The sequence below is a fragment of the Psammomys obesus genome, unplaced genomic scaffold, assembly GCF_907164565.1.
Source record: "Psammomys obesus unplaced genomic scaffold, mPsaObe1.curated_primary_1811, whole genome shotgun sequence".
Taxonomy (NCBI): domain Eukaryota; kingdom Metazoa; phylum Chordata; class Mammalia; order Rodentia; family Muridae; genus Psammomys; species Psammomys obesus.
Genome location: NW_026590767.1, coordinates 10,212,948 through 10,239,092, shown reverse-complemented (window position 1 = coordinate 10,239,092; position 26,145 = coordinate 10,212,948). Strand labels below are relative to the sequence as shown.

Below are 26,145 nucleotides of genomic sequence, written 5' to 3'. Positions count from 1 at the left end.
GCCCGCCACCACCGCCGCCGCCGCCGCCGCCGCCGCCGCCGCCGCCGGGTCAGCCCCGCGTGACGCCGCCTGACGTCACAAAGCTCTCTCTGCCGGCCGCCACCGCGGAGCTGGGCTGGGGCGCGCGGCCGCGGGCTGCGCTCCCGGGAGCCGGAGGGCGTGGGGCGGTCCGCCCGCAGTGTGCGCCCCACGGCCGGCTCTCAGACCTGGGCTGGAAACGCATTGCGGGGCCCCACCCGGCGGAGAGAAGGGTTCATTAATCTTGCCGCCACGCTGGCTAGGAATGCCCCCCTTAGGAGGCCTTGCCAGGAACCGAGGGGTAGCGGGGACGCTCCCCGGGCCCGAGCCCTTCCCCCACTCTGCTGCTCTGGGTCCCACCCCGAGCCCCACCTCCTTCCTGATCCTGTCCCGGGGCCACTCCCTGAACCCGGCTCAGCCTGGAGCCCTTCCCCCATGCACTGGGGGGGTCCTCTGTCTACGGGTCTGTGCTAGTGTACCCCGGCAGCGTCTCCTACGTACGACTCCTATGTCCACTCGGTACTTGGGAAAGTCTGTGGGCGCGTGTATTTAAAGAGAGTCAGGCCTGGCAGAGGAGACACGAGGGACCAGGGACACCAGTGGGGCCCTTGCAAGAGGCCTAGTGTTGCTTACATTACACGGGCGACCTGGCTCTGGGTTACCCAGGTGTGCTCAGCGCCTCCTTGGCGACTATAGGGCTCGCGTCAGTTTGAGAACCTCGCAGGGCGCAGGGGTCGGGGCAACCCCTAGCGTTGGGAAGATAATTTCATCAGGACCAGTCTCTTGCGTCTCCGAGTTTTAGGCGCTGCAGCGTGCCTCACCTAGTGTACGGTACAAAAGAGCCACCTCCTGCGAGCAAGAGCCAGGCTTCCGGGCGCGCGCAACCAGGCCCGCGGGGGCAGCCTAGCCATGAGTGGGAGGTGGCGGCGCCCGGCGGACGCCTGACCGCCACCCCAGACCTCCTCCGGCTTCCGCAAGCACTTGCACTCTGGAGATCCGGATTCAGAACCGGTAACTGACTGCCCCGAAGAGTCGGTCGTGTAGCAATGACCAACGGCGTCTGCGAACCGAGCCCCTAAGCCTGACTTGCATCGCCTTGACGCAGCACTGGTGGCACCAAAAGGGCAAAGAGGCTCTGACCACTGCTCTACTGAGCCCGTGTCCCTCACAGCTTGGGAGTGGAGTTCTTGGCCCGCTGGGACCTGCTTCGGGGCTGCTACCGCTGACGCCGCTAAAGACAGTCGAGGCCGCCCCGGCGCCGCTCTACCTCGCCTTCAGGCGACGCTAGAGCAGATGAGAAAGTCTGGGCGGAGTCCGGCTGAGGGGCAGTTCCCCTCCCCCAAGCGTCTGTTTTCCCCACGCCTTCTCTCCGGAGCGAGCGGGGTGCTGCAGAATTTTGGAGCCGAAAACGGTGGCCACAGGAACCATTCCCAGCCCAGTCCCAGGTGGAGGGCTGGTGGGAGGCTGCCCACTCACTCCACCCAGATACTAACTGAGCATCTGTGCCTGAGTACTGAGAATGCCTGTTAAGTGCAGACTACAGGGAGACGACCCCTGCTCCCCAGTTCAGCAGCTCCCAGGCTGGGGACACCCACAATTGAGCAACTGGGGCTGTGAGGGAAGGGGTGGTCGAAAAAGACATGAGCAAGCAGGCGCCCTTGTGAAGGGAGCCCCTCACCCCAGGTAGTATAGTAGAGGCAAGGGGTAGACAGTCTGCCAGATGCCAAGCTCCGATGTGGGGCATGAACAAAGGGACACCTTGAAAACTGCCAGCTTATTGTATAGGTTATTGCTTATTGCTGTTTCTGTCAGCAAGAAAAGCAGTTTGGTCTCGGAGGTCTGGAAATCCAAGGGACATGGGGAACAAACAGCCTGTGTCAGGAAGCTCCTGGGTTGCTGCTGGTCAGAGAGCTAGGGAGTAGAGGGAAGGGGCCATAGGCCACCTGTGCTGTTTTCTTCATCTGCCTGCCAGGTTTGTGCTGTGTATTTTAATGTGTATTTGGAAGCCATTTTTAAAAACCTGTTCTCTGTTTGGTAGAATATTTAAACAGCCAACAAGGAGATGGATTTGCAATTTAAACACAGGCCTTTTATAGGGCCTCATCCCAGCCCCGCCCACCTGCACAGGGAAGGTGGCCAGCAGCAAGCTGCTTCCCTCTTTGGAGCCTGGACTAGGCTTCAGGATTCACCTTCCACAGCTGGCGGGCCCCCACTTGCCGCTAGCTCTGTGCCTGCCTCCATTTTACAGATGACTTCCTCCCTTGCAGGCCCTGGCAGGGCACTGTCCTTCAGCGGCTCACTGACTCACTACATAGCTCTAGTGGGGACACTCGCAAGTGCTCCCAACCCAGGACTGCAAAGGGTGCTGCCACAGCCACAGGCCTGTTCCAGGGTTGCGTGGTCAGTCAATTGGTGATACACACACACACACACACACACACACACACACACACACACAAACACACAAACATATACTTGGGCCTGACTCTGCCTCATTTTTCTGAACTTACCAGGCCCAACCAGCTGGGCAGTCCCTTCAACAAGGCCTGACTGTCAGAGCCTAGGTTTCTGAGGTAGAATTAAAGGACCTGGTCTGGGTGGAGACACAGAATAAGGCCAGTGATATGCAGGCCCTGAAGCCTGGTTCATAAGCATTGTAGAGTGGGGCATTGGAGCACACCAGAACTCCCTGCCCCTCCCCCTCCTGCTGTGGGCAGGTCACACTTCCCTGAAAGTCCTCTGTGGCAAGGCCTCAGGGAGTCTGTAGCTGAAGATCCTGGACCTCCCACAGGTCACAGAGCTTTGGCAGCTGGACTGGCTCCTTTCTAGCCACCCTGCATGGACTGCTCTGAAGAGATCCTGTCCCTAGAAATCAGGATAATCATGGCATTCTCCCATTAGGAAAGATCTCAAGACTAGGAAGAGAACTTGCCATAAAAGCACTAAGGGTGTGGACTTTGGGTTAGGATCACAGTCTTTTGTGTGACCGTGTGTGACCTTGTGTGACCATGCTGCCACTTCCACACGGCTTAAGATCATAGGCCTTCATTCAGGCAAAGCTGGGGTTCCTTATACTATGGTTCTGAGTTGGGGAGATTTTAACTTTTAAGCAGTGGGTGAGGTGTGGGAAGGGAAAGACACTCAGGAAAAGGATAAGACAGGACCAAGCATGGGTACGGCCCTCTTAAGAGTCACTCTTTACAGGAATCACACACATGAATTTGGTGGCTTCTGAAGTTACGTCTCAGGGGTTGCTAAGGAACTTTTTCAGTCAGTAAGAACAAGATGGCTCCTGGTGTGCACTGGATAAGATAACAGCTGATAGGGTAAAACTCCAGGTCTACATGGAAGTTAAGTAGTTAATGCAAAATATTTTACGGTCTTTGTGAAAAGGACAGGCAGGGCGGTTATACAGAGAAACCCTGTCTCGGAAAAAACAAAAGCAAGGGCTGGAGAGATGGTTCAGAGGTTAAGAGCACTGGCTGTTCTTCCAAAGGTCCTGAGTTCAATTCCCAGCAACTAACAGGGTAGCTCGCAACCATCTATAAAGAGATCTGCTGCCTTCTCTTGGCATATAGGCACACATGCAGACAGAATACTGTATAAATACTGTATATAATTATCTCTGTAATAAGAAAGCACCCTATACATATGCTTAGATCTCTGCTGCTACATCTGCCTGCTTTGTTTTTCTGAATTCTAACTCAAAAAGCATAACTTGTCCATCTCCTTTTTTCCCCTTCCCTTCTATCTTTTTTTTTTTTTTTTTTTTTTTTTTTTTTTTTTTTTTAAGGAAAGATTTAACCTGCTTTTTAGACTGGGGCTTGCCTAGAACTCACAGAGATCCACCTGCCTCTGCCTCCTGAGTGCACCACCACCACCACACCCAGCCTCCTCTAATTAAATAACTACGTGTGTATGCTCGGGCACGTGCACTGTGTGCAGGCATGCAAGTGTGTGTGTGTGCACGTGCCAGTATGTGCCATGGCACACTCTGATGGTCAGAAGACAACTAGTATAAGTTGTTTTTTTCCCACCGTATGGGTTCTGGGGACTGAAGTCAGGCTACCAGCCTTGTCAGCATGCTTACAGCTGAGCCATCTCCCTGGTCTCTTCCTCCCTCTCTCTACATCTTTTTTTGGAAGTCAGCTGAGCATCCTAAGTCTGTTTGCCCGACTCACAGGGTACTCTCAACTTCTCTGAAGGCCCACCCACCCCCACCCCATGTAGCTGTTCACAGCAGATTTTCACTAATTTAAAAACAATGTCTCTTGGAACATTAAGATGGCTTTTTCAGTAAAGATCCCTGCTGCTAAGCTTGATGACCTGAACTTCATTCCCTAAGAACCCACATGATGGAAGAAAGAAATGACTCCCTCAAATTAACATACACACACACACACACACACACACACACACACACACACACACAAATTTAATAGCATTTTTAAGGAATGGCTTTCTTGTATAACTCTCCCTTGTAAGAAGCTGCTGGCGTTTCCAGTTTTCCTTTCCTGCCTTGTTTTCCTCTCAAACTCTAATAAAATGGTCCTTGAGCTTCCTTCCATGTGTGTTTTTAAAATTACTTTTATTTTTCATATGTGTTTTGCCTACATGTATGTGTGTGCATTATGTGTGTACACCATGTGCCCACAGAGGCCAGAAGGGGGTGTTGGATCTCCTGGAACTGGAGATGCAGGTGATTGTGAGCTGCTGTTTGGGCACTTGGGAAGAGCAGCCAATGCTCTTACCCACTGAGCCATTTCTTTAAGCCCTCAAATATGTTTTCAAATTCTTTTGTTTATAAGACTAAAAAATTCAACAGGGCAACCCATGTTCCCTGGTTACACATTCTGACAACACATCAACAGAGCAGAAGCCAGGAGAGAGTGCCCACCAACTGACCCAATCTGATATATCAGGAGAAGGATTTTATCTAGTCAAATATCCTAAATCCATCAGAAGAGAGGGACTACCCCACTTAGATAATCTCCCAGGGTGAGAGGCTAGTCCTGCTTACTCCAGTAGAGGGGTATTCAACTCAGACCATCCCCTGAATCTGCTAGGAGCGGAAAGTTCCATAGGTGCTCCAAGGGTCGAGAAGTCAGGGGCCCAAGTCAGGATCAAGTCTTAACCAGAACTAACACAAAATGAAACAGAAAGTCTGAATAGTTTATGTCTGTCCCCAACATCTTGAAGAAAAAGCCCTGAGTTTATAGCCACATTCAGAGCTGGGACTTGCCAGGCAGCCTCTGAATGAGTGGCAGAAGGATTACTGGGGGTAGTGTGCGGGTGGCATCATCAAGAGATTTTAACTTTGGTGGTGGTGGGATACTGTAGGGCAGAGGCATGCCTGGGGCTATGTGTCACTGTCCCTTGTGCAGACAAATGGTCAATGCCAAAGGATACTTCGGTTTGAACAGAATAACATGCTCTACTAAGCCCCACAAAGATGGAGCTGTATAAGTCAGGCCAGTAGCCCCCTTCCCACTGGATCATTGGAAGCTAGGACACATTTATGGCTTGGCTGAAAGCCCCTGTCAACTAGACTGGTAAAAACAACAGAATAGAACAGTTTGGTTTGCTTACAGCATTCTTCCTTTTAATGCAGCTAAAACTCCTGCCTTAGAAAGGAGTCAGGTCTATTAAAAGCCTCAGCCTCTGGGGCAGCTGAAGACCCATCAGTTACCCTCCATCCCCACACCACAGAGGGGACAGCAACTCCTCACTGTGGGAGGTACTTGTTATCCTTGATGACACCACCACTTTCCTAGTATTTTGTGTTAAAAAATATTTTTTGAGGCTGTGATGCTGGTGGGTGAAGTGAAAGGTTTCCAGTTAAAGTTCCAAATGGATGTTCTTTGTTCAAGGTCATCTTCAGTTTCAGTGTCCCTAACTCCTCCTGAAGTTTCTTGGCCTTTGGAGAGAAGATGAAGAGGTATAAGTTAGACAGGCAGGACGAATGAACCCCCACTTTGGTGCACACGGAGTATTTACAGGGAGCATTCAGAATGCCTTTTCCTCAAGCACCCACAGGCTGCATCTTAGGATAGTCAGTGATGTGAAGGGGCCGCACAACCTAGACAGTTGGTAGCTCTTGTACCATCCTTCCGCAGAGGTAACAACCTTCGGGGCCACTTGCCATGGTGTCCCCACAGCATCTCCTCAAGACTCCCCTGCAGGCAGCAATACAAATGAGGGAAATGAGCATCACATTGAGGCTGGTGTGATACCTCTGGGGCTTGTGGTGGGAGACCAACCTAAACACAATCCCAGCCAAGATTTCTAATTGCTCAGGAATAGAGCCAGCCAGCCAGAGAGGGCCAAGGAAGGAAACTGCCCAGCCTGGAGTCAGGTGTGTGCTTTGTGTCCTGTGCCAGTCAGGAAAAGGTATAGAAGCTTGGAAGAAGCTTGATGGTTGCAGGTGGGCAGTGTTATCAGTAACCCAAGTCCTTACCTCTGCCTGCCCAGTGTCTCTGTCCACTGTGGCCAGCTGCTTTCCACCCCTCTGCTTTTCTCCTCAGGCCCAGCCCCACTGTCTTGGACCGGCCCTGAGGGATGCCCCACCCCCAAGAAGCCACAGCCCAGCTGTGGATGTGGCCATTCTCAGGTCCACACTACACCCATCAGCCCTATTTGCTGTTGGTCCTGTTAATTTAAAGCCTTGCCTCGTGGGGCTTCTTTTTATACTTGTGCTGTTTCCTTTGTGCCTGTCATTCAGTGTTCCCAGACTGGACACCCCTCCAAGTCTTTTTGCTTGGACAAACCTGTCTTCCCCAGGGAACCTCTGGCCAGAGGCTCTGGTCCCCTGGCAAGTAAGGCCCCCTAGCAGTTTTTTCTTGCTCTGCTCACTCCTCTCAGACAACTCCCTGTGGGTAGAATTCATTCCAAACCCTCAAAAGAGGCTGGGCAGGGAGTAACATTTTTGAAGGCTTGAGTGTCTGCAATTGCATTTATGCTCTGGCTTCAACCTCCATGATCTATTTGGCAAAGGGATTGTTCCCTCCTTGCTCAGGATATCAAGCTACTAACATGCGGACAACTAGAACCCTATCTCTAATTGTGCTTTTTCCTTGTTTGAGACAGGGTGTCATGTAGGCCCACTGTGGCTTGGGCCCCATTATGTAGCCAAGTATGCCTTTGGACTCCTCTACCTCTACTCCTAAGTGCTGGGATTGTAAGCATGTGTCACCATGTCCAGTGTGCTACAGATCAAACTCAGGGTTTCACACATGCTAGAAAAGCTAATTTAAAAAACCAACCAACCAACCAACCAACCAACCAACCAACCAACCAACCAACCAAACCAACCAACCAACCAACAAACAAAAATATTCCCTTCTTTTGCTCTGGTATCTCCTGAAATATTCTCACACATGCTGAACCTCCTTGGACCAATCTTCTAGCTGTTGTCTTAAAACCTTGTTTTAACTCTTTTGCCTAGCTCTCCTTTTCTTTTCATTCTGCTCTCAATTTTACCTTTATTCAATTTTACCTCCAGGCAGCAGTTATTTCTAATAATGCCTCCTTCTTCTTAATGCTTTCTTCCTCTTCTTTCTTCTCCTTCTTTTTCATCATCATCATCTTCTTCTTCTTCTTCTTCTTCTTCTTCTTCTTATTATTATTATTATTATTATTATTATTATTATTATTCTGTAAGTTTTTTTAGATGTATTTGTTTTATGTGTATGAGTATTTTGTCTACATATATGCATGTGCACCACATGAGTGCCTGGTGCCTATGGAGGTCAGAGATTGCACTGGGTCTTCTGGAACTGTAGTTACAGATGGTCATAAGCCACCATGCGGGCACTGGTACTGAACAGGTTCTCCAGAAGAGGAACAGTGCTGCAGTCCTGTTGTGCGTTTCTTTATTTGGTCTCTCCTTTTCCCTTGCGGCTTTCCTACAGGCTTGCTATGGCCTCTCCAGGGGGCAGGCCGAATGCAGGCTTGTTCCCTATGCATCAGGATGAGACCCCAGACAATGAGAAAACCTCATAGGTGTTGCTGGGTGCCCACTGTCCACCCTGGGTTGGGCTGGTTCCAGGGAACACCGATGTAGTCTGTTTGTCAGGTGAGAGGGTTGGAGAGTAGCACACTGAGAAAGCTCTTCCTGCCCTGACAGGTGCAACCTATCCAGCTGGTGGAAAGCACAGGCTTTGCGATAGTGACACCTGGGTAGCCATGGCCCCCTTTCTAGGTCTGCAGGACCCCAGGATGGCTTCTCCATGCCTACAGCTCACCTGGGGACAGACCCCCAGGATACCCTGACACACCAGGGTGACAGGTCTTTCTCAGAGCTCAGAAAGTCATTATATGGCCACCATCAGTACACCTCTGTCCTGCTTGTCAGGATGAATTTCCTAGGAAGGACAGGCTCTGGGTGGGCTAGTGGAGACAGTGGTAACTGTCTAGGGTTACACACTCTCAACTTTTACCTACTGTCCCTGGCTTTGCATCCTTTTTAAAACAAAACAAAACAAAACAAAACAAACATTTGGATTCGTTCTTTGAAAATCTGACATCATGTTTTAATCTTACTTAACCCCCTCTTCCAATTCTTCCCAACCCATACCCCCTCCCTACCCACCTAACTTTGTGTCCCTTAACATTCATTAAGACCAATTTCTGCTGTTCAAATATTCTTGGATGTGTGGCTCACTGCGACGTGGTAGATTGATGAGGGGCTACACTGTCACCTGGGGGCAGACTCCTGGGGTATCCTCACACATGTATTATTTGTCAATAGCTTCTCTGCCAGGAGAGGGACTTGTTACCAAGCTGTTATTTGGTCTAGGTTTGCTTTCTTGTGTTTTGGGGTTCTATGGAATGATTCTTACAATTGGCTGGTGTTTTTTCTCTCTCTCAGCAGGCTCTTAATGCTATACTTCTAGGGACTTTCTTCTTACAAAACTTTGCTGGCTTCACTATGTGCTAGGATACAGGCTCAGCTATTAGGCCAAATGCCAAAGGTCAGGTAACAGTGGCTTAATGTCAGGGGATGTGGCTTCTCCATGCTGTAAGCTCCCTGCAACTGTTACTGGGCATCCATGACTTTCACCTCAAAGCTGCCAAGCATCCACTTTCTCTGTCTACAAGGGTAGCACCAGTTTTGTTTTTTCTTGCTGTGATGGGAGAGATGATTAATGTGGGTGCAAATGTGATGTGCTGACTTCGAGGACTCAACCTCATATCAAGTTTGAGGCCAGTGTTTACTTTTCTCTATCTGGATAGAACAGACATGGAGCCACAGAGAGGCTGTGGAGAAAGCCTGGTCTTGTACCAATGCCAGATTAACCTGGAACTAAGCAATGGTGGGGTCATGGGCACCGAGGTACCTCTATCACAAAACCTCTGCTTCCTTCCACCAGCTTCCTGTCAGGGCAGCTTCTGTGCTTCTCTTATAAGCAGGGACATTGAGGCACAAGTGTGTGCTGATGGTATCAGTCACTGTATTGGAATGTGGTTAGACTTCTAGAGTCTAGGAAGGGTTTATGGGCACAATTTTCTCTGTTTAGGAGCTCAGGGGTGGGGTCATTCAGATCCCTGTTGATTTGGCACAGTGTTCTCTTTTTGAGCCAACAGCCATGAGCCTTCTCCAAGCAGTTCCATTTCAGCCAGCACAGGGCTTCAGCCTGTCCTCTGGGTATGAGGCCTTAAGCAGTGACTCCACAGTGGAATGGAGCAGTTCCACACCTGATGCCCATCCTTGTCCTCAGAGGCCCTAAGCCACCATGCTTATCCCATTATGTCTGGTACAGCTGAGGGCTCTAAATGGGGCCAGGATCTTTTCTGGAGGTACCCCTCCCCCAGCCCACTACAGAAATAGCAGGCAACCCGCATGGTTAGAGGGTGCCTGCTCTGCGATGGCGTAGAGAATTCCCTTCCATTGGTGAAACATTCCCAACAGGTCAACAGATACTCACTTTTTCCAGGTCCTGGCTGGCCACCTTTATGTCTTGCAGTGGGTTGGTGCCCAGGAAGCTTCGAGCATGGATCTGCTCTGTGTGCCGTCTTATCCTCTCCTCCAGCTCAGCTAATGGCAAGGTGCTGGGACATAGACACTTGCTGTTTGGATCTTGGCCTTAGGCTAGCTGTCCCCATTCCAACCACGGAGAAGGTACCTTTTCCCTGCAGCCCATGAGCCATCACGAGACACCAGGATGCTACGGCATGGCTCCCTTCTTCCCCTTAGAGATTCTAGGCTTGAGGCAACATCTTTACCCACAGTGCCACTGTGCTTAAACACCCTCAAGTTGGGGCTGGAGAGATGGCTATGGATCTTATATAGGACCTAGGTTCGGTTCCCAGCACCCCCATGGGGGCTTACAACCACTATAACTTCAACTCAAAACATATGACACCCTCTTCTGCTTTCCTCAGGCACTGTACATACATGGTACACAGACATACATGCAGGCAAAACACCCATACACATAAACATGAATCTTTAAACACCCTCGCGTCCATGTGTGGCTGTGCCGATCTAGGAGCCTGTTCCATGCATGAGAAAAACAGCATTCCTTTTCATAGGTAAAACAGTTTTACTGAACCTTTAGACAGCAGAACATCACATTGACCAGAGGTTTTTTTTTTTCTTTTTAGTTTGTCAGTACAGGGTTTCTCTGTGTTACAGCCCTGGCTGTCTTGGAACTTTCTTTGTGGACCAGGCTGGCCTCAAACTCCCAGAGATTTGCCTGCCTCTGCCTCCTGAGTGCTGGGATTAAAGGCACGAGCCGCCATATCTGGCTTGACTTGACATTTTTAGACGCGTCTCTGTTTCTGTTAACACTAGGCTGTGACTAGTTGCTATCTGTTGACTGTACATGCAATGATTTAGAGTGGCAGAAAGAGGCCAAGAATCTCCGCTAAATGCCAGGGACCTCAGCTAAATTCCAGGGATCCCCTCCCTGTTCTTACAGTTAGCCTCTGCCATCTGTCCTAGGCCCTAAAATCCTTCTACAGGGTCCCAGTGGCTGGCCTCAGGGATTTCTCCCTCCCCTGTTGGCCCTTTGTTGGCACCTAGCTTTCCCAGAGCTCTCCTGAGCTCCAGATGGGTCTGCCAGTTGGCCTAAGCTCTTAGGACATTTGCAGCGTCACCATCCCCATGAGCCGTGTAGTGACCCCCGGGACAGAGACTCAAATACTAGGGTGTGAAATCCTAAGGTACCATGAAATGGCCTTTTCATGTGTTCTCCTGCCTTGGTTTTGGCAGAAACTCTATGCCATGGGAAGGCTAGGGGTAGTCCTGAGGGCTGAAAGGACAGGTCTAAGGGTAAGACAAGTGCTCGGGGAATGCTGGGACAGGATGGGGGTGGTGGTGCCCGCAGGTGTACCCCTGTAGTGGGCATCTTCGAAGTCCTACTGACCATCTGGCAGGGTGATGAGATACCAAGGGTAGGGACGATGTCTTTCCAGACCACCCACTGTGCTGAATGCTCAGGCTGGACATTCAGTAGCACTTGATACATGCATTGGCCAACACGTGGCATTGAGTTAGGGAGCCCAGAATGCAGGACTGTAACCAACCTTAGTTCTGAACTCCTTTGTGTTGTCCTCTCTTTGCTGTGCTTCACTTTCCCAAGTGGATCCACTGGCGTTTTCCTATAGTCTATCCAATCTGTGGCAAAGGGAATCTTTGATGCCATCTAGAAAAAAACAACAAGGTATTTCCAGCAATTCATGAAAAGGCTACTCTTCCCACGTGCCCACTTGCCAGGCTCATGAACTTGCCCTTCACCCTGCTAGGCAACCCGGGGATAGGGGGAGGCATTCTTTACAGGCATCCCTGCATCTCTCAAAGGCGCCAACAGCCCAGGCTGCAGGCGAGTAAGGGACCCTGGGTATGTAAAAGGTTGCTATAGTTGACCCAGGATACTCTGAGATAACAGAGTCAGATAACAGAAAATATACTACTCTTAACAGGACCCATGTCGTACATACAGGTATGAACTAGTTTTAAAAATCACAACATTTTGGGCTAAAACATAAGTGCTAATACCAATCAAATACATAAACTGTAGGCCTTGAACTTGGCCAGTCTGCAGGACAGAGTTGCTGGCCATGGATCTAGACATCATGAGTGAAACAGGTGACAAACCTACAAGTGGCTCAGTAGTTCCCCCGGGGAGAGAAGGGGAGAGAAGCTACATCCTGAGGGATATCAGGCGTATCCAGATGTGTCTATTGGCACAGCCCCCTGTATGCCAAGGCCTCAAGGCCAAGTAGTGCTAGATCTTTCAACAGCCTAGAGCACTCTCAGTGTGTTTCCAGGACATTCCACAGCCCTTCTGCCATGTTGCCACAGTGGCCCCCATCTTTGATTTCACTGGAGAATAGAATGTGGGGAGAAAGAGGGTTCCAGCCCAGCCAAGAGACTGTCCTCTGTAATATTAATGACTTAGTTACTTGGCGTCATGGAAACTCAGGCCTCCTCACAGCCCCCCTCCCCCCCCAGGCATACTCCTTATTTCTAGACAGCCTAATGGCACTCAGATTATGACCACTCATACCTTATTTGGCTTTCCTTACCCACTGTGGTCCATGTAGACACTGGCCTCCCTGCCCAGCAGTCCTGCCTTCTGTCCTATAGCCTGGGCCATCCTGTCTCTTGACTGCTGTGGCCTTCCTCCAGGACCTCTCTGCTCCGTGTCACAAACACATCAGGCTAGTCTCCAAACTCTCCTCTGGCTATGACTCAAGAGATCTCCTGTCTGTTCCCAGATCCCCATGCCCACCCAGTCTGTCTGTGTCTTCCCAAGCTAGGGTTCAGCCCTAATCATGACTACTTCTGAACAGGAGCTCGCCTGTTCCCTCTTAATACTAGAGGCAAGAGAACTTCATCCTACTGATTACAGCAGCAGAAGTTGAGGCTAGAGACATTTCTATCTTACTCTCAGACCTCCTGAAGTGGCCAGCTTCCTTCAGAGCCATCAGATGGCATCCGAAGCTTCTTTCTGCAGCTCTAGGGAGCAGATGCTCCTGGACAGGACATGCTGGTAGCAAGGACCGCGTGACCAGCGCTGATCACTCTGCTGCCTCCAGGGGATGAGCTGGGAAACTATCCATCCCCCGGATTCACAAGCTTAAGTGTATGTGAATCTGCCTGCAATGCACAGCGTGTGCGTGTGCGCTTGTGTGGCCATTGGGGGAGGCAAGCTGTTGGACTCCAAGGCTGACTAAGTAGAGAGTGAGTGGAAGGTGTGAAGTCTGGAGAGGGGGTCAGCCTCCTGCCAGGGCTCCTGCTGTGTATTATCTGCCTGGAGGGTGGACTTTGAGCTCAGCCAGACCTCACCTCCCTATCAGAACTGCATCTGCATTTCCAGAAGACTTCCAGGGCTGGAGTCTTATCTGCTAGCAAGTGCCTTTCAAACCCAGCATTCCTGATACTCTGAACAGGCCTGGAACTCAAGAAGATATAGCTGGGGGACAGGAGCTATCACACCCTTCTTTTACAGCCACCCCGCCCCGGAAATGCACAGGGAGGGGTAGGACACAGCGGAATTCCACATGCTTGCTGACTGTGACAGCTGCCACACCATAGGTCAAAAGTCTTCCAAAGAAATTCCAACAGAAAGAAATGCATGATGCCAAGCCCAGCTTTGTGTCTGTTTGTTTTGTTTGTCTGTTTCCCTCATTTAAGGCATTTGTATTTGGGGAGGGGGAAGCTCATTTATACATAGTTTACTATTACAGAAAACTACTGGGAAGAAAAATCCATCCAAACACCTAGATCTCTGAGAATAGCAAAAACAAATATAACTGTTTGAAAACCGTGCAAACTTTTAGGCACAGCAAGTGTCAGTGACGGGGAAAGCTTCTCACCAGCTTTACAGGAGAGTGTCAAACACACAATTGGTATGGAGGCCCAGGAAAGCTCAAAGGTCATAGGCGAGGCTGTTAAGTTTCAGAACATGAAGAAGAGAAATGCAAGCTTTTTCTGAATAGGACGGTAGGTCTGGAGTCCCACCAGTGTTTAATTTCTGAAGTCTCTTAGCAGTCAGCGCCTGCTCGGGATATGACCTGCACACTTAGGGGTCACAAGAAGCATGGGAAAGGCAAGTGGGCTCACTCTGGAGCCAAGCTGCAAAGGCAGTTCCTCACACCACGTGGTGACTACCCAGGCTTGGCACACAGTGCTCACGGCTGGAGCTTCAGCTCCGCCCAGCAGCCTCCAGTCATGCACAGTACCCTGGCACCCTCTATCGGCCTCCAGCCCAACTGCAGGAGCCCGCATAGGATGTCTCCTAGGCTGGCACAGAGGCACACCATCTACTGTGAATCCCCACTGTGTGTTTGCCTCTGCAGATGACAGAAATATACAGCTAAACATCTTTGTCCCATTAGACTGCTATCATCCCTGAAAAAAACTGAACTCTCCAAAGTATCCAAAACATACTAGTGGTTTTTGTTTGTTTGTTGAGACAAGGCATCATGTGGCCCACGCTGGCCTCAAGCTGATTCTACTGTCTCCACTTCCCAAGTGTTGAGATTACAGACCTATACTACAATACCATGCCAAGCTTCTGTGGTGGTGGGGCTCTTACCCAGGGCTTTGTGCATGCTGGGAGAGTGCTCATCAACTGAGAACCATCCTCAGTTGGCTTGCCCCATTCTTATTTTTTTTCAAAGATTTAAAAAATTATATATGATTATATGAGGGCTTTATCTGCATATAGAACTGCATGCTAGTCGAGGGCATCAGATCCCAGTATGGAAGGTTGTGAGTCACCATGTGGTTGCCAGTAATTGAACACAGGACCTCCAGAAGAGCAGACAACCGCTGAGCCATCTCTCAGCCCCCAGGCTTGCCCCATTATTAAGATGGTTTTTCGAAGACTGCTGGGGGCTGTGCGCACGGACTCCTTAGCCGGGCAAGTGAGGCTGCCCAATAGATTTCTAGCCATTTGGATTTTTCTCTAGTGAACTGCCTGTCACATCCTCTGTCTATTTTTCTTGTAATCTTTGATTTCTTTTACAAATCTTTTTTAAATATTTATTTTTATTTTCTGTGTAATATATTGAGTTCTTTGCTTGCATGTACGTATGTGTACCATGTCTTATACCTGATGTCCAAGGGGACTAGAAGGGGTCACTGGATCCCTTAGAATTGAGGTAACAGATGTGAGCTACCATGTGGATACTGGGAACTGAACCTAGGTCCCCTGTAAGAGCAGCCAGTGTCCTTGAATACGGAGTAATCTTTCCAGCCCTCTTTGGTTTCTAGCTTTTCTTTCTTTTTTTGTTTTGTTTTGTTTTGTTTTGTTTGAGACAGGGTTTCCCTGTGTAGCCCTGGCTGTCCTGAAACTCACTCTGTAGACCAGGCTGGCCATGGTTGGGATTAAAAGCATGGGCCACCACTGTCTGACTGATAGAAATGCATTTAATTTTTTATACATATGAAAAACCTGAGGAATAGAGAAACAGACAGACACAAAAAGGAACACTTGACATAGTGCAAGGTCGTGTTAAATGATAGGGAACAGGTGGACTTCTCTGACATCACATACAGTGCAGAGGGTAGCACCATGCTGGACAGAACAGAGCAGCCTTCGGGGTAAACAGAGCTGCCAAGGCTGGCTCTCAGCATGTGTTCCTCACAAGCCTCTCTGATACTGACTACATTATTTGGGAAGAGCCTGTTTCAGGGCCCAGGGCACTTTAAGGAACTACTCTTGAGGAAAGCTTCCTGGGCAAGAAGTGCATGCGACATGAGGTAACAGGTCCTGTTTGGCTTGGAGGAGCCCAAGTCTCTTGAACTTCCATCCTAGGAGATGGGTACCCCTTTGTCCAGAGGTCAAGTAGTGCACACGGGTGGCAGGGCTGTGTCTCTGCTGGCCATGCGCAGGGCACCCATACCACCCAGGGACCCTACCTCTATGTTCTGTCGCTCTCCTGGGACATTCTACCATAGTAAACATTTCCACAGTTTGTTTGTTTTTTCCTTAAGACAACAAACCATTGTTTGAGTCGGATGAACAGCTGCAGCCTGGGGAGCGTTAGGTGGTAAAAGAACCCAGTGAACAAACCCTAGTGAGCCGTCAGTTGCCAGCCCTATTGAAGACAAGTCCCACTAGACATCAGCAACAGTGGGTCCTGCTAAGACATCAACAATGGTCTCTGCTTCAGATATGTTGCAACACAACTCAGTGACAAAGGGGCATGTCAGACCATCAGCAAGGCCCTACTGGTGATGAAGGATCCTGGTAGTAATCCATAAGTACGAGTCTCAAGGCCTGGGTCAGCCATGGAGCAGAGGCCAGCATGACCACCAGGGAAAAACTTGCTACCCTGAAAGGGATGAAGGCTGGTGTCTTACTTTTCTATCCATGGGAAGAGACACCATGACCAAGGAAACTTATAAAAGGACGAGGTCATTGAGCGCTTGCTTACAGTTTCAGAGGTTGAGTCCATGGCCATCACGGTGGGGAGCATGGCAGCCGGCAGGTAGGCACTGCACTGGAGCAGTAGCTCAGGGCTTTGAGACAACCATGAAGCAGAAAGAGAGCCAACTGGAAATGGTGTGGGCTTTTGAAACCTCAAAGCCCAGCCCTGGGGATACCTCCTCCAGCAAGGCCACATTTTCTAATTCTTCCCAAATGGTTCCATCAACTGTGGACATGCGTTAAAACCCATGAGCCGGTGGAAGCCGTTCTCATTCAAACTACCACAAGTGAGTACACCGTGAACCCATAACAATATGCTCTGTAAAAATAACTTTGATTCTCCTGCTTTAATTGTTGTCTTGGAGGCTTAATGCCTCCTTCTGCTAACATAGGCCTAGTCCTGGAAGCTTCTAGCCTCCCTACAATCTAACCTAGGCCTAGAATGTTTTCAGCTTCTAAGACTTACTGCTGAATAAGCTAACCTTTCTTGTTCTTTCTGAGCTCAGGGCTGGCTGGTTCAATTTGGCTGTTCTGGCTCAAACTCCTCTGATTTATTCAGTCTGGCTCCTTCTCATTATCTGTATCATTCCACCTTTACCTGAGTTCTCTCTTCAATCCGTCTCTCTATTACTGTCCTGGTAAAACTGCCTGCTCTGTCTACATTGCCCCTTAAGTAGCTTCCCTTTCCTCTCTTTTCTCCTGGGAGTTCAGCGTATCCTAGTCTGTCAGATCTTCCTCTGATTCGTCACTATTTCTGCCACTCAATTAAACAGCACTTTCAAACATGTGCTTCCAGGCTGGAGGGATGGCTCAGAGGTTAAGAGTACTGGCTGTTCTTCCAAAGGTCCTGAGTTCAATTCCCAGCAACCACATGGTGGCTTACAACCATCTAATGAGATCTGCTGCCCTCTTCTGCCCTCATCTGACGTGCAGGTGTACATGCAGGAAGAATACTGGATAAATAAACAATCAAACCTACAAACTAACTTTATCTTCATTGTTTGGGAGTAAAGGCATGTACCACCATGCCTGGACCTAAGCTTCTCTTTACCTGAAACTTGCTCTATACCGGGCTGTCTTTGAACTCAGATCTGCTTGCCTCTGTCTCTTGGATTAAAGGAATGTTTGTATTCCAACCGGATCACACAGACCTAGAAGGATGTGACCTCTTGCCAGAACAGCCATGTTCTGAATTAACTTTCCTCTACATTGCTCAGAGAAAGATACATTGTTGCTTTGTGGTATCCTTGGCCCTACTGCAGATCTCTAACTAGGAAGTGAAATGATGGAGATATAATTGACAAAAATCATTGCTCAGCACTAACCCAAGTCATCAGGTCACAGAAGACCGTGACATAGAACAGCACAGCTAGAGCATACCAGAGAACATGAATGCTAGGTGGCAGATCAGGGTGTCTGTGGAGAAGTTGGTGAGGGGCAGTTTGCCTTTGAGACTGCAGGACAAGGCATGCTTATTCTGAGTGCTGCTCTGTGATCTGGGAAGGAAAGGAGGGAGGCAGAAAGGGATGTGTGGAACTCTGCATTGACTTCAGAACTTTACTATAAATTCTAAAATTTGTTTGTTTTATTTTTAAGAAGATTTGAACTGCACACTGACCTCAGCTCAGGCTAGCACAGCATGGTTAGAATAGCCTGTGCAAGGCCATGGGACCTTCCTCAGCTACTGACTTTACCAATGGTTTGCTTCACATGGGCAACATACTTGTTTGTTTGTTTGTTTTAAGCCTTGTTAAGAATTATTTATTATGTATACAGTGTTCTGCCTGCATGTGTGCCTGTGCACCAGGAGAGGGCACCAGATCTCATTATAGATGGTTGTGAGCCACCAAGTGATTGCTGGGAATTGGACTCAGGAGCTTTGGTAGAACAGCCAGTGTTCTTAACCTCTGAGCCATCTCTCCAGACTTGTTTGTTTGTTTGTTTGTTTTGGTTTTGTTTTTCAACAAAGGGTTTCTCTGTGTAACCCTGGTTGTCCTAGAACTTGCTCTATAGACCAGGCTGGCCTCAAACTCACAGAGATCCACCTGCCTCTGCCTCCCAAGTTCAGGAACTAAAGGTGTATGCCACCTCCACCTGGCCAGACACAGGGAATATATATATATATATATATATAAAATGAAGAAACATGTTATCAAGCTAAGAAGCACCGTGCCTACCTGGGCCCAGGTACAGAGGATGCCAGACGCATTCTGGTGTTGATGCTCCCTGTACCCTACTAGACCAGGATCTGCAAGGGGTGCTGTACAATCTGAGAGGGGAGACTCTGGGATCAGGGACAGGTGGCAAGGCCACTGTTGTTTAAGTCCCAAACTGACTGGCATAAGGGTACAGCATTTACAGAACAATGCCCACAGGCACGTCTCAGGCTAGTGGTGTTTGATTTTTTTCTCCTCAAGTCCTTCCCCTTTTCCTCTCTGAGCACAGGGTCCTTCAGATGGAACCAGTAGTCAGTGGGCCAAGGGCAGCCTCAAAGGCCATGGGCTGTGCACAGTGAACTCAGCTGCAGTGCTCAAAGGGTGGGGCGTGTGCAGCCTGGCTTAGAGGGATGGCCTGGACACTGTGTGTGAGCCCCACCCTGATCTAACACGGGACCAGAGCCACCTCGCCTGCCACATACCGTGTTCTTATTGAAAGGCTGGGGATTATTGAGCTCCCTCCTGCTCCTCATTAGCTGGGTCTGCTCTCTCCACTCCTTCAGAACTAGCTTGTCTCTGGAGAAGAAGCATGGTCACATTAAAGTCACAAGCTGTAAGTTGCTTCCAGCAGAGCTTGAAAGTTCTGCTGTCATTACAAGCTTCACAAAGCCTTCTTCCATCTCTCTGTCCATAGAGAGTTAGTGAGAGGTGGGTAGTCTTCCTTTATTCTTCCCCCTTCCCTTCCCTTCCCCCTTCCTTCCCCTTCTCCCTTCTCCCTTTCTCCCCCTTCTTCTCTCTCCTTCCCCCTTCTTCCCCTTTCTTCTCCCTTCCCTCTTCCCCCTTCCCCTTTCCCTTCAGCTGGGCTTCTTCCAAACACTTTGAGAAGAGACAGGGGTAATTGATTCCAACCGAGACCCCCCCCCCCATGCAGGGTACATTTCTGCTGCAGCCTGATAGCCTGCTGTGGCAGCTGGGCTCCCCAGGTCCCATTGCCCAGGGAGTAATAAGCTGGGCTACAGGCACTGCATCACAGCCTGCGGACCCTGCTCGGGGTCACAGCAGCTTCTCAAGAGATACTTTGTCTTTCTCTTTCCCATCTCACTCAACCTACATTGGCTAAGTGAGCTCCAAGGGATACAGAATGGTCACAGTGTCCAGAATGGTAGGGATAAGGCCTTGCTGCATCAAAGCCATCTCTGCTGCCTTAAGTCCACCTGCCATCAGCTCCAGTGCCTGGTACCCCAAATTCTGTTCCCAATCAGCCTCTTCTTGCTCTCCTCAGAGATATCTGTGCACTGGCTCATGCTTATTCTGCCTTAGCCTGGGCTTCTCATCTCTCCTTTCCCTTCTGAACTCCATCTCCTATGTAGGTGTCTTAGAATTTCCAGGGTACCCTGGGTTCAAACATGGGGTATAGGGTTAGGTTCTCCTCTATATCTCCTTCTAGCTGAAGCTGTGTCCTACTGCTTGTCTAGATGGTCCAAGACCCAAGTCCCCAGTCTAAGCATGCTCAGACATGTTCCAAATCTTCCATTTAGCTCCTGGATAAGGGATTCCATTTATTCTGCCACTTCTCCATCACAAGGAACAGAAGGGATCTGCTCTCTCCTCCAGAGGCTCCTAACCTAGGAAAGAGCCCCACAGATGCTCAGCGATGGAACACAACACGGAAGCAGGACAGTGGAATTATTCACTGGTTCTTTGTGTATAAGGAATGTTCTCAACAAAGATGAACGACCCACCACGGGAGAAGACAACCACTCGCAGGGTGTCTGGCCTAATGCCAGCCATGGGCCACCCCATATGCTGCTTGTGAGTAGTCTGTTCCTGCTGGGTCCCAGACAAGCAGAGGCAGACTTCCTGATTGCAGCCTCAGGAGCTTTATTTATAACCAGGCTTCAGAGGGAAGGAGTGGGAGGCTTCAGGGACCTGAGTCTGATGTGGCCAAGATCCTAGACCCTGACAGGACAGGGGAGGAACAGCAAGGAAAACTGAATGGGAGAGAAGATGAAGTCAAAGGCAGTGTGTAGGATGTGACTAGGAAGTTCACAGAGGTTAGGGATGTAGAGTCTACCCTGGCTTTCACCAGCTCGCACATGTCCGCTGGGGTCCCCCACTGGCCAAACCCAACCATGAGGCTTGGGGCCCTGTGGTACTATGGATGTAGTCCATACTGACTGGCTGCAGGGGCCTATAACAGCACACATCTGGGTTGTCAGTGGAGCTGTAGGGCAGAGGATAATAGCTGTTGAGAACAGGATGGGGGACAAGCCGGCCACACGAGCCCAAGGGTAGGAAGTGTGTCATTTGTGCCACCAACATGAGAGAAGCTCACAGGTGGCAGTCACCTCTGACAACATTCCTTAGCTATGATGGCAGGCCCTAGGGATGAGCAGGGGAGGAGAAACGTACATGGCAGGGGGACCAAAAGGCACTTGGAAAAGGCAGGCAGGCATAGGGAAAAGTCAGGGATAATAAACTGCTCAAAGGACGCCCGTTAACTGCAATGCTGCACAAGTCTAATGGGAACCGAGAAGCATCTGAACTTCTGAGTGAGATCCTGGGCATGTCAGGGAACTGCAGACCATGGAAAAGTGCAAGGGCTTCCAGATGAGGGAAGCTGACTGACTCAGCCTGGCCATGAGAACAGAAGCCACCAGACCTCTTCTGAGGCTGGTGACCAAACCACACCAGCATGGTTGGCCACGAGGAGGTCCCCCAATCCTGACATTATCCCATACCAGGCGTACCTCCTCCGCTGCTCCAGCAGTGCCTCCTTCTCTTGGAGCTCCCGGAGAGCCACCATATGACTGTCCTCCAGCCTTTTTGTATAAATTGTGTTTTGATTCGTTGAAGGGATGTTGGGAAGGATGCCTTTGGAGGGGGTGGACTTCTTTCTAAAATCACAAAATGTTTATAGCTGATAACTAAGATTCTCACATCTGTGGGAGATGCAATGCTGAAATATGTACAGACTTTAAAAAAGAGTGACAAACCAAAACTAAGATCCCAGCTCTTGTCCCCAGTAACTAACAGGAAAGCTTTAAAGTAGGCCCTTTAAAGTAGGGTCCACTGCATACTGAAATAGTCACTGTTTCCAGCTAATTGATTCATGCCAACTGAGGACTCTGTCTTCCAGATGTTCACCAGCTACTGAAAGGACATCCTTAAGCCATTCCCAGGAGGTGCACAGTGTTAGCACAGGGAACTAGAGAGAGAGAGTGGCCACACACTGAATGCTCCAACCTCTCAAGCCACGTCAGTTTCCCAGTGCTGAGGTCTGGTATCTACGTCTGACACAGAGACAAACTTACAAAGTACTATTAGAGAGTGAACCATGATCGATGAAACAAATTGTCATTATTATTCCTCACAGTGAGTGCAAGAGGGAGAAAAGAAGTTTCTAAACAGCCTGGTAGACTGCTGCTGCTTTCTTTGCCCGTGACTTCAAACTGAGAACACCGCAGTAGCCCCAGGCTACTAAGACAACATGCCATGGTGTAGGGTGCCAAAATTTCTTGGCTGTAACATGTATGAAATGCTTTAAGGTTTAGACAAATGTTCAAACCCAGTTGCTGCAGAGGCGGTAAGACCTGAGTTTGGCTCCCAGGCACTCATGCAGAAACCAAGAGTAGTAACACACACCTGTTTTCCCAGCAGAGTGGGGTGGGGTTGGAGGGTGGGGGGACGAAGACAGATGGATCCTAGGGGCTTGTTGGCCAGATGGACTAACAGAAAGAGCAGGCTGCAGGTTCAGTGAGACCTTGTCTGGAAGATCAAGGTGGAGAGGGAGACATCTGAAGTCAGCCCATAGCCTCTACCCATGTACACGCTGGCAAGGACATCCACACATATGCATACACACACCACCCCAGATAACATTCACAATGTTTACAACCACAGCATAGCTAGAGAGTCAGCAGGCCCCATCCCTCCCAGGAGCCCATTACTGTTCCCTGAGATATGATGACACACCTCTGGAGGGTGTGTGAGCTGGACTGAACACATTCTCATCCTCTATACATGCAGTCACTACACAGTCACCACACACATCGGCTCATGTACACACATTACATACTACACGTGAGCTGAATCTCATCAACAGGCCCTACTCTGCCAAGTACGTTCTACGACACTAGTCTGCTCTGATTCAACAAACCTTAAATAATGGTTTTAGAACAGATAAACATTTTCAAAAGTGGACACTGTGCTTTAGAGGATTAGAAAATAACTTCACAGCTCTGTAGATCAGGAAGTCTGCCTCAGTGCTGCCTTACCTGACTGTGGGTCCTCGCTTCTGGTGCCTTTTCTCCTTGTTATTTAGTGCCTCCCTGAGATTTGGAGGCAGCTCGGCAGCCAGGTGCTTCTTCCCCTGAACCTCCACCTCCTCAATCCCCACGATCTCCTGCCTCAGCTTCCAGAAGCGCTTGATTTCCTCCTTACTGGGCCAGTTCTCAGAGAAGGCACTGGATTTGCTTAGGTCTAGCCTGCCCATACGTGGGAAGAAGTCAGCCTTTTCCTTTGCCACAGCTGCCTCGAGGCCCAGAGCATTAAGGCCTTTCTCAGTGAATATGCCTATATGGAGATGAGAAAGCACAGGGTACAAAAGGTCATTGAGGCCCATCTTAACCACTGAGACTTCTGGGGGGGTGTGTAAAATGATATTTTAGTGTTTGTGAGATCAGCTTATCTGGATTTAGAATCACCTGGGGGACAAACTTCTGGGTATTTGGGTGAGGTTGTCTCCAGAGAGGTGTAACTGAGAAGACCCACCCTCAATGTAGTTGGCGCCATCCTATGGGCTGAGTGAGACCAGCATTCATCTTTCTGCCTCCCCACGGCAGACACATCGTGATCAGCTGCTTCAGGTACCTGCTGCCATGACTTCCCCAGATGAAGATGTATCTCCTCAAATCCTGAGCCTCATAAGCCTTTCTTCCTTGAATTACTGTGGTTAGGCATTCTGTCACACCAGTGTGAGAGGTGACCAATAAGTCAACACTACTCTCCAGGATCGGCTAAGCAGCCAGGGCCACAGCCTTTGTTCCTTTGCTGAGAGGTCTGGAAGGCAGGAGGGAGTCCACTCAGGACTAGCTGGACCCCACAGGCTGCCACAGACTCACAGTAGCTGCTGGCTGGGGGATGGACACACTGCTTCAAAAGCCCTGACCTCCTCACGCCTTCTCTGCCTACAGTATTATCTTTTAGCCCAGGTGCATGAGGCATTCTTGCCACCCTTTTGGGCATTTCTGCTCCCCTCCTCCAAGATATCATGAACATTTACTTCAATTATAAGCTGGCCCATGTGCCTGCTGTTCTGTGGTAATGGCAATGCTTTGCTGACTTTTAAAGGCTTTAGTTCTGTGTCAACTGTTGAGAAAAAAAAAAAAAAGTCCAAAGAACATTCACTGCTGAGTCAGTGCGGCAGCCACCCAGTGGGGACATAGCTGCAAACCTGCCCTCAGATGGGCTCAGGACCACAAGCCAGGAGATGCAGGAGGTGGACAGGAGGTGATGTGTGAGGTCAAATAATGACCCCTCTACCATCTAGCATCTTTTCGTCTTACATGCTAAACATCGTGACCACTCTTGACTATCGTTGACCACCCCCTTTCTTGCATTTGTGTAAAACACATCAGAGCAGGGGTGACTTCCAGTCACGGACCACCCCAGAGTCAGGGTGTCACACTAACTTCTATTGTCTGTCATGTCGTCAAGGACCTGCACCTCCACAGCCTTCCCAGTGCCTTCCTGGATGTGTGGAGTGTTCAGCTTCCTATGCTTTGTCTCCTCCAGCCTGGGGTAGAGCTTTAACTTCTTTTTCATGGCATTCTCACTTCTGAACAGTACAGATGGCCTCCCAGAATGCTTTCTCATTGGGGTCTGGCATGTATGTCCTCTAGTATTCTGAACTGTTTGCCGCAGGTATTGCCCCAAGTCCCTGCCCCCCAGGACAGCAGTTGCTGCTTCCTGCCTCTCGGTAACCCATAATCCCATTCTTGTTCCTGCTCTTGTTCCTGCTCCTGACAGGCTTGTAATGCTTTCTACACCGCCTTTCCTCTCTTATCCTGTCCTTGGCAAACTGTCCGTCAGGGACTTAGGGTGCCATCGCAACCTCTCAGAGTCTTGCTACATGCTGCTTTTCCCTATGTGCCTTTCCATAGGCAGTCTAAGGCACTGGCCTTAGGTCCCACACAAGGGCTAGCCCTCAGATAGGTCCCTATGTAGTTAGTCACAGCAACACCTGAAGCCTAATGCCAGCATTCTATATGCCTTCTCCAACACAAGCCTCCCAGGGGCTTGCTTGGTACAGCTCCTCACCTTCCCTGCTGCCTAGTGCCTCTCTCTCTCAAGTTTCCAGGGACACTTCCAGAACCATCCACAGGCCCGTAAATCCCTGTCTCAGAGCTGATTCTGGACACACACACTAAGGCCCTTTATGAATGTGATTGTTTTAAAACATTGTTTTAGAACCCAGGACATTGATGATGGATTGAGATGAAAACTGATGCACCCTTCCCTCCCCTCTCCTCCTCGATGGCTGGTCAATATGTTGACAAAATGAGACAGTTTAAATATCTCACCATAAGGTGACAACACGCTTATTAAGCTAGCTCCTGGTATCTAGGCAGGAACAGGATGTGTTTTACTGAGCTTTCTAAAAAGTTGTCTGGAGGAGCACAAGGATGTCTCAAAGCACATGGGAGGCAATGGCTTCTCCACTTGCCTTTATCCCATGACCTTTTACCACATCTACTCAGAGTGGGCTCGAGCCAGGGCAAGGCATGGTGTTTGGCCCAGTGTCTGCCCGGGCTAGCCTTTGCCATGTGAGCCCCAACAGAGGCTGGAGAAGCAGCACCCCCAGTCTTCATCTAGTCATAGAAAATTCTCTACACACCCTGAGGCAACTCATCTCCAGGGAAGGCATTCTCCACGGAGCAGAAGCGCAGGTAGGTCAGGATTGCCACCAAGCCTTTCTGCACGATCAGGTGAGGAGGGAATTCCAGAGGGCAGAATCTCAGGTTCAAGGCCTTCAGTGTGGCGACCTGGCCTGTGGTGGAAGGGAACTTCAATACTCTCGCACATCTTAGAGAGGGACCCAGGAGGGAAAGGAGAGCAACTGTTTCCACACTGAAAACCAATCAAGAGCAGAGGAGATGACAGATGTCTGAGGTTTTCTTCTAAAAACTCTTCTGTCAGGGCTGACAAGATGGCCTAGTGGGTTAAGGCACTTGCCACCAAGAACTTGAGGTTCACCCCAGGGACCAATATAGTGGGAAGAGAGAAAAAACTCTGCAAGTTGTCCTCTGACCTACGCACACACGCATGCCATGGTACAACTACATGCTCACATACAAAATAAAGAGATGAAATAGCAGTTCTGAACACTTCATGGGAGACAAGACAGTTAATGATAATAAAAGCAAACCGAACAGCAGCAACCTTCAAGTGAAACTCATAGCAGAAAGTGGCTACACTACCCAAAATGTCCCTTTGTAACATAAAAGCTATGTGACATACAAAGAAAAAAAAAATGGGACATGTGCTGAGGAAACAGGTGTCACAGACACTGTTCTCAGGCAGCC

General features: G+C 49.6%; 1 protein-coding gene across 1 annotated transcript in view; it reads right to left on the bottom strand.

The window, feature by feature from the left end:
- Nucleotides 1-5,788: 5,788 nt before the first annotated feature.
- The window catches only part of Lrrc27 (leucine rich repeat containing 27), a 29,934-nt gene continuing 9,577 nt past the window's right edge, over nt 5,789-26,145 (bottom strand). Inside the window, exons 5-11 of the mRNA XM_055608961.1 lie at nt 25,458-25,610; nt 22,837-23,197; nt 21,310-21,456; nt 19,042-19,135; nt 11,548-11,666; nt 9,945-10,068; nt 5,789-5,935 (exon numbers count right to left, since the gene is read on the bottom strand). Coding sequence (XP_055464936.1) covers nt 5,789-5,935; nt 9,945-10,068; nt 11,548-11,666; nt 19,042-19,135; nt 21,310-21,456; nt 22,837-23,197; nt 25,458-25,610 — 1,145 coding nt within the window. The remainder of the gene's footprint in view (nt 5,936-9,944; nt 10,069-11,547; nt 11,667-19,041; nt 19,136-21,309; nt 21,457-22,836; nt 23,198-25,457; nt 25,611-26,145) is intronic.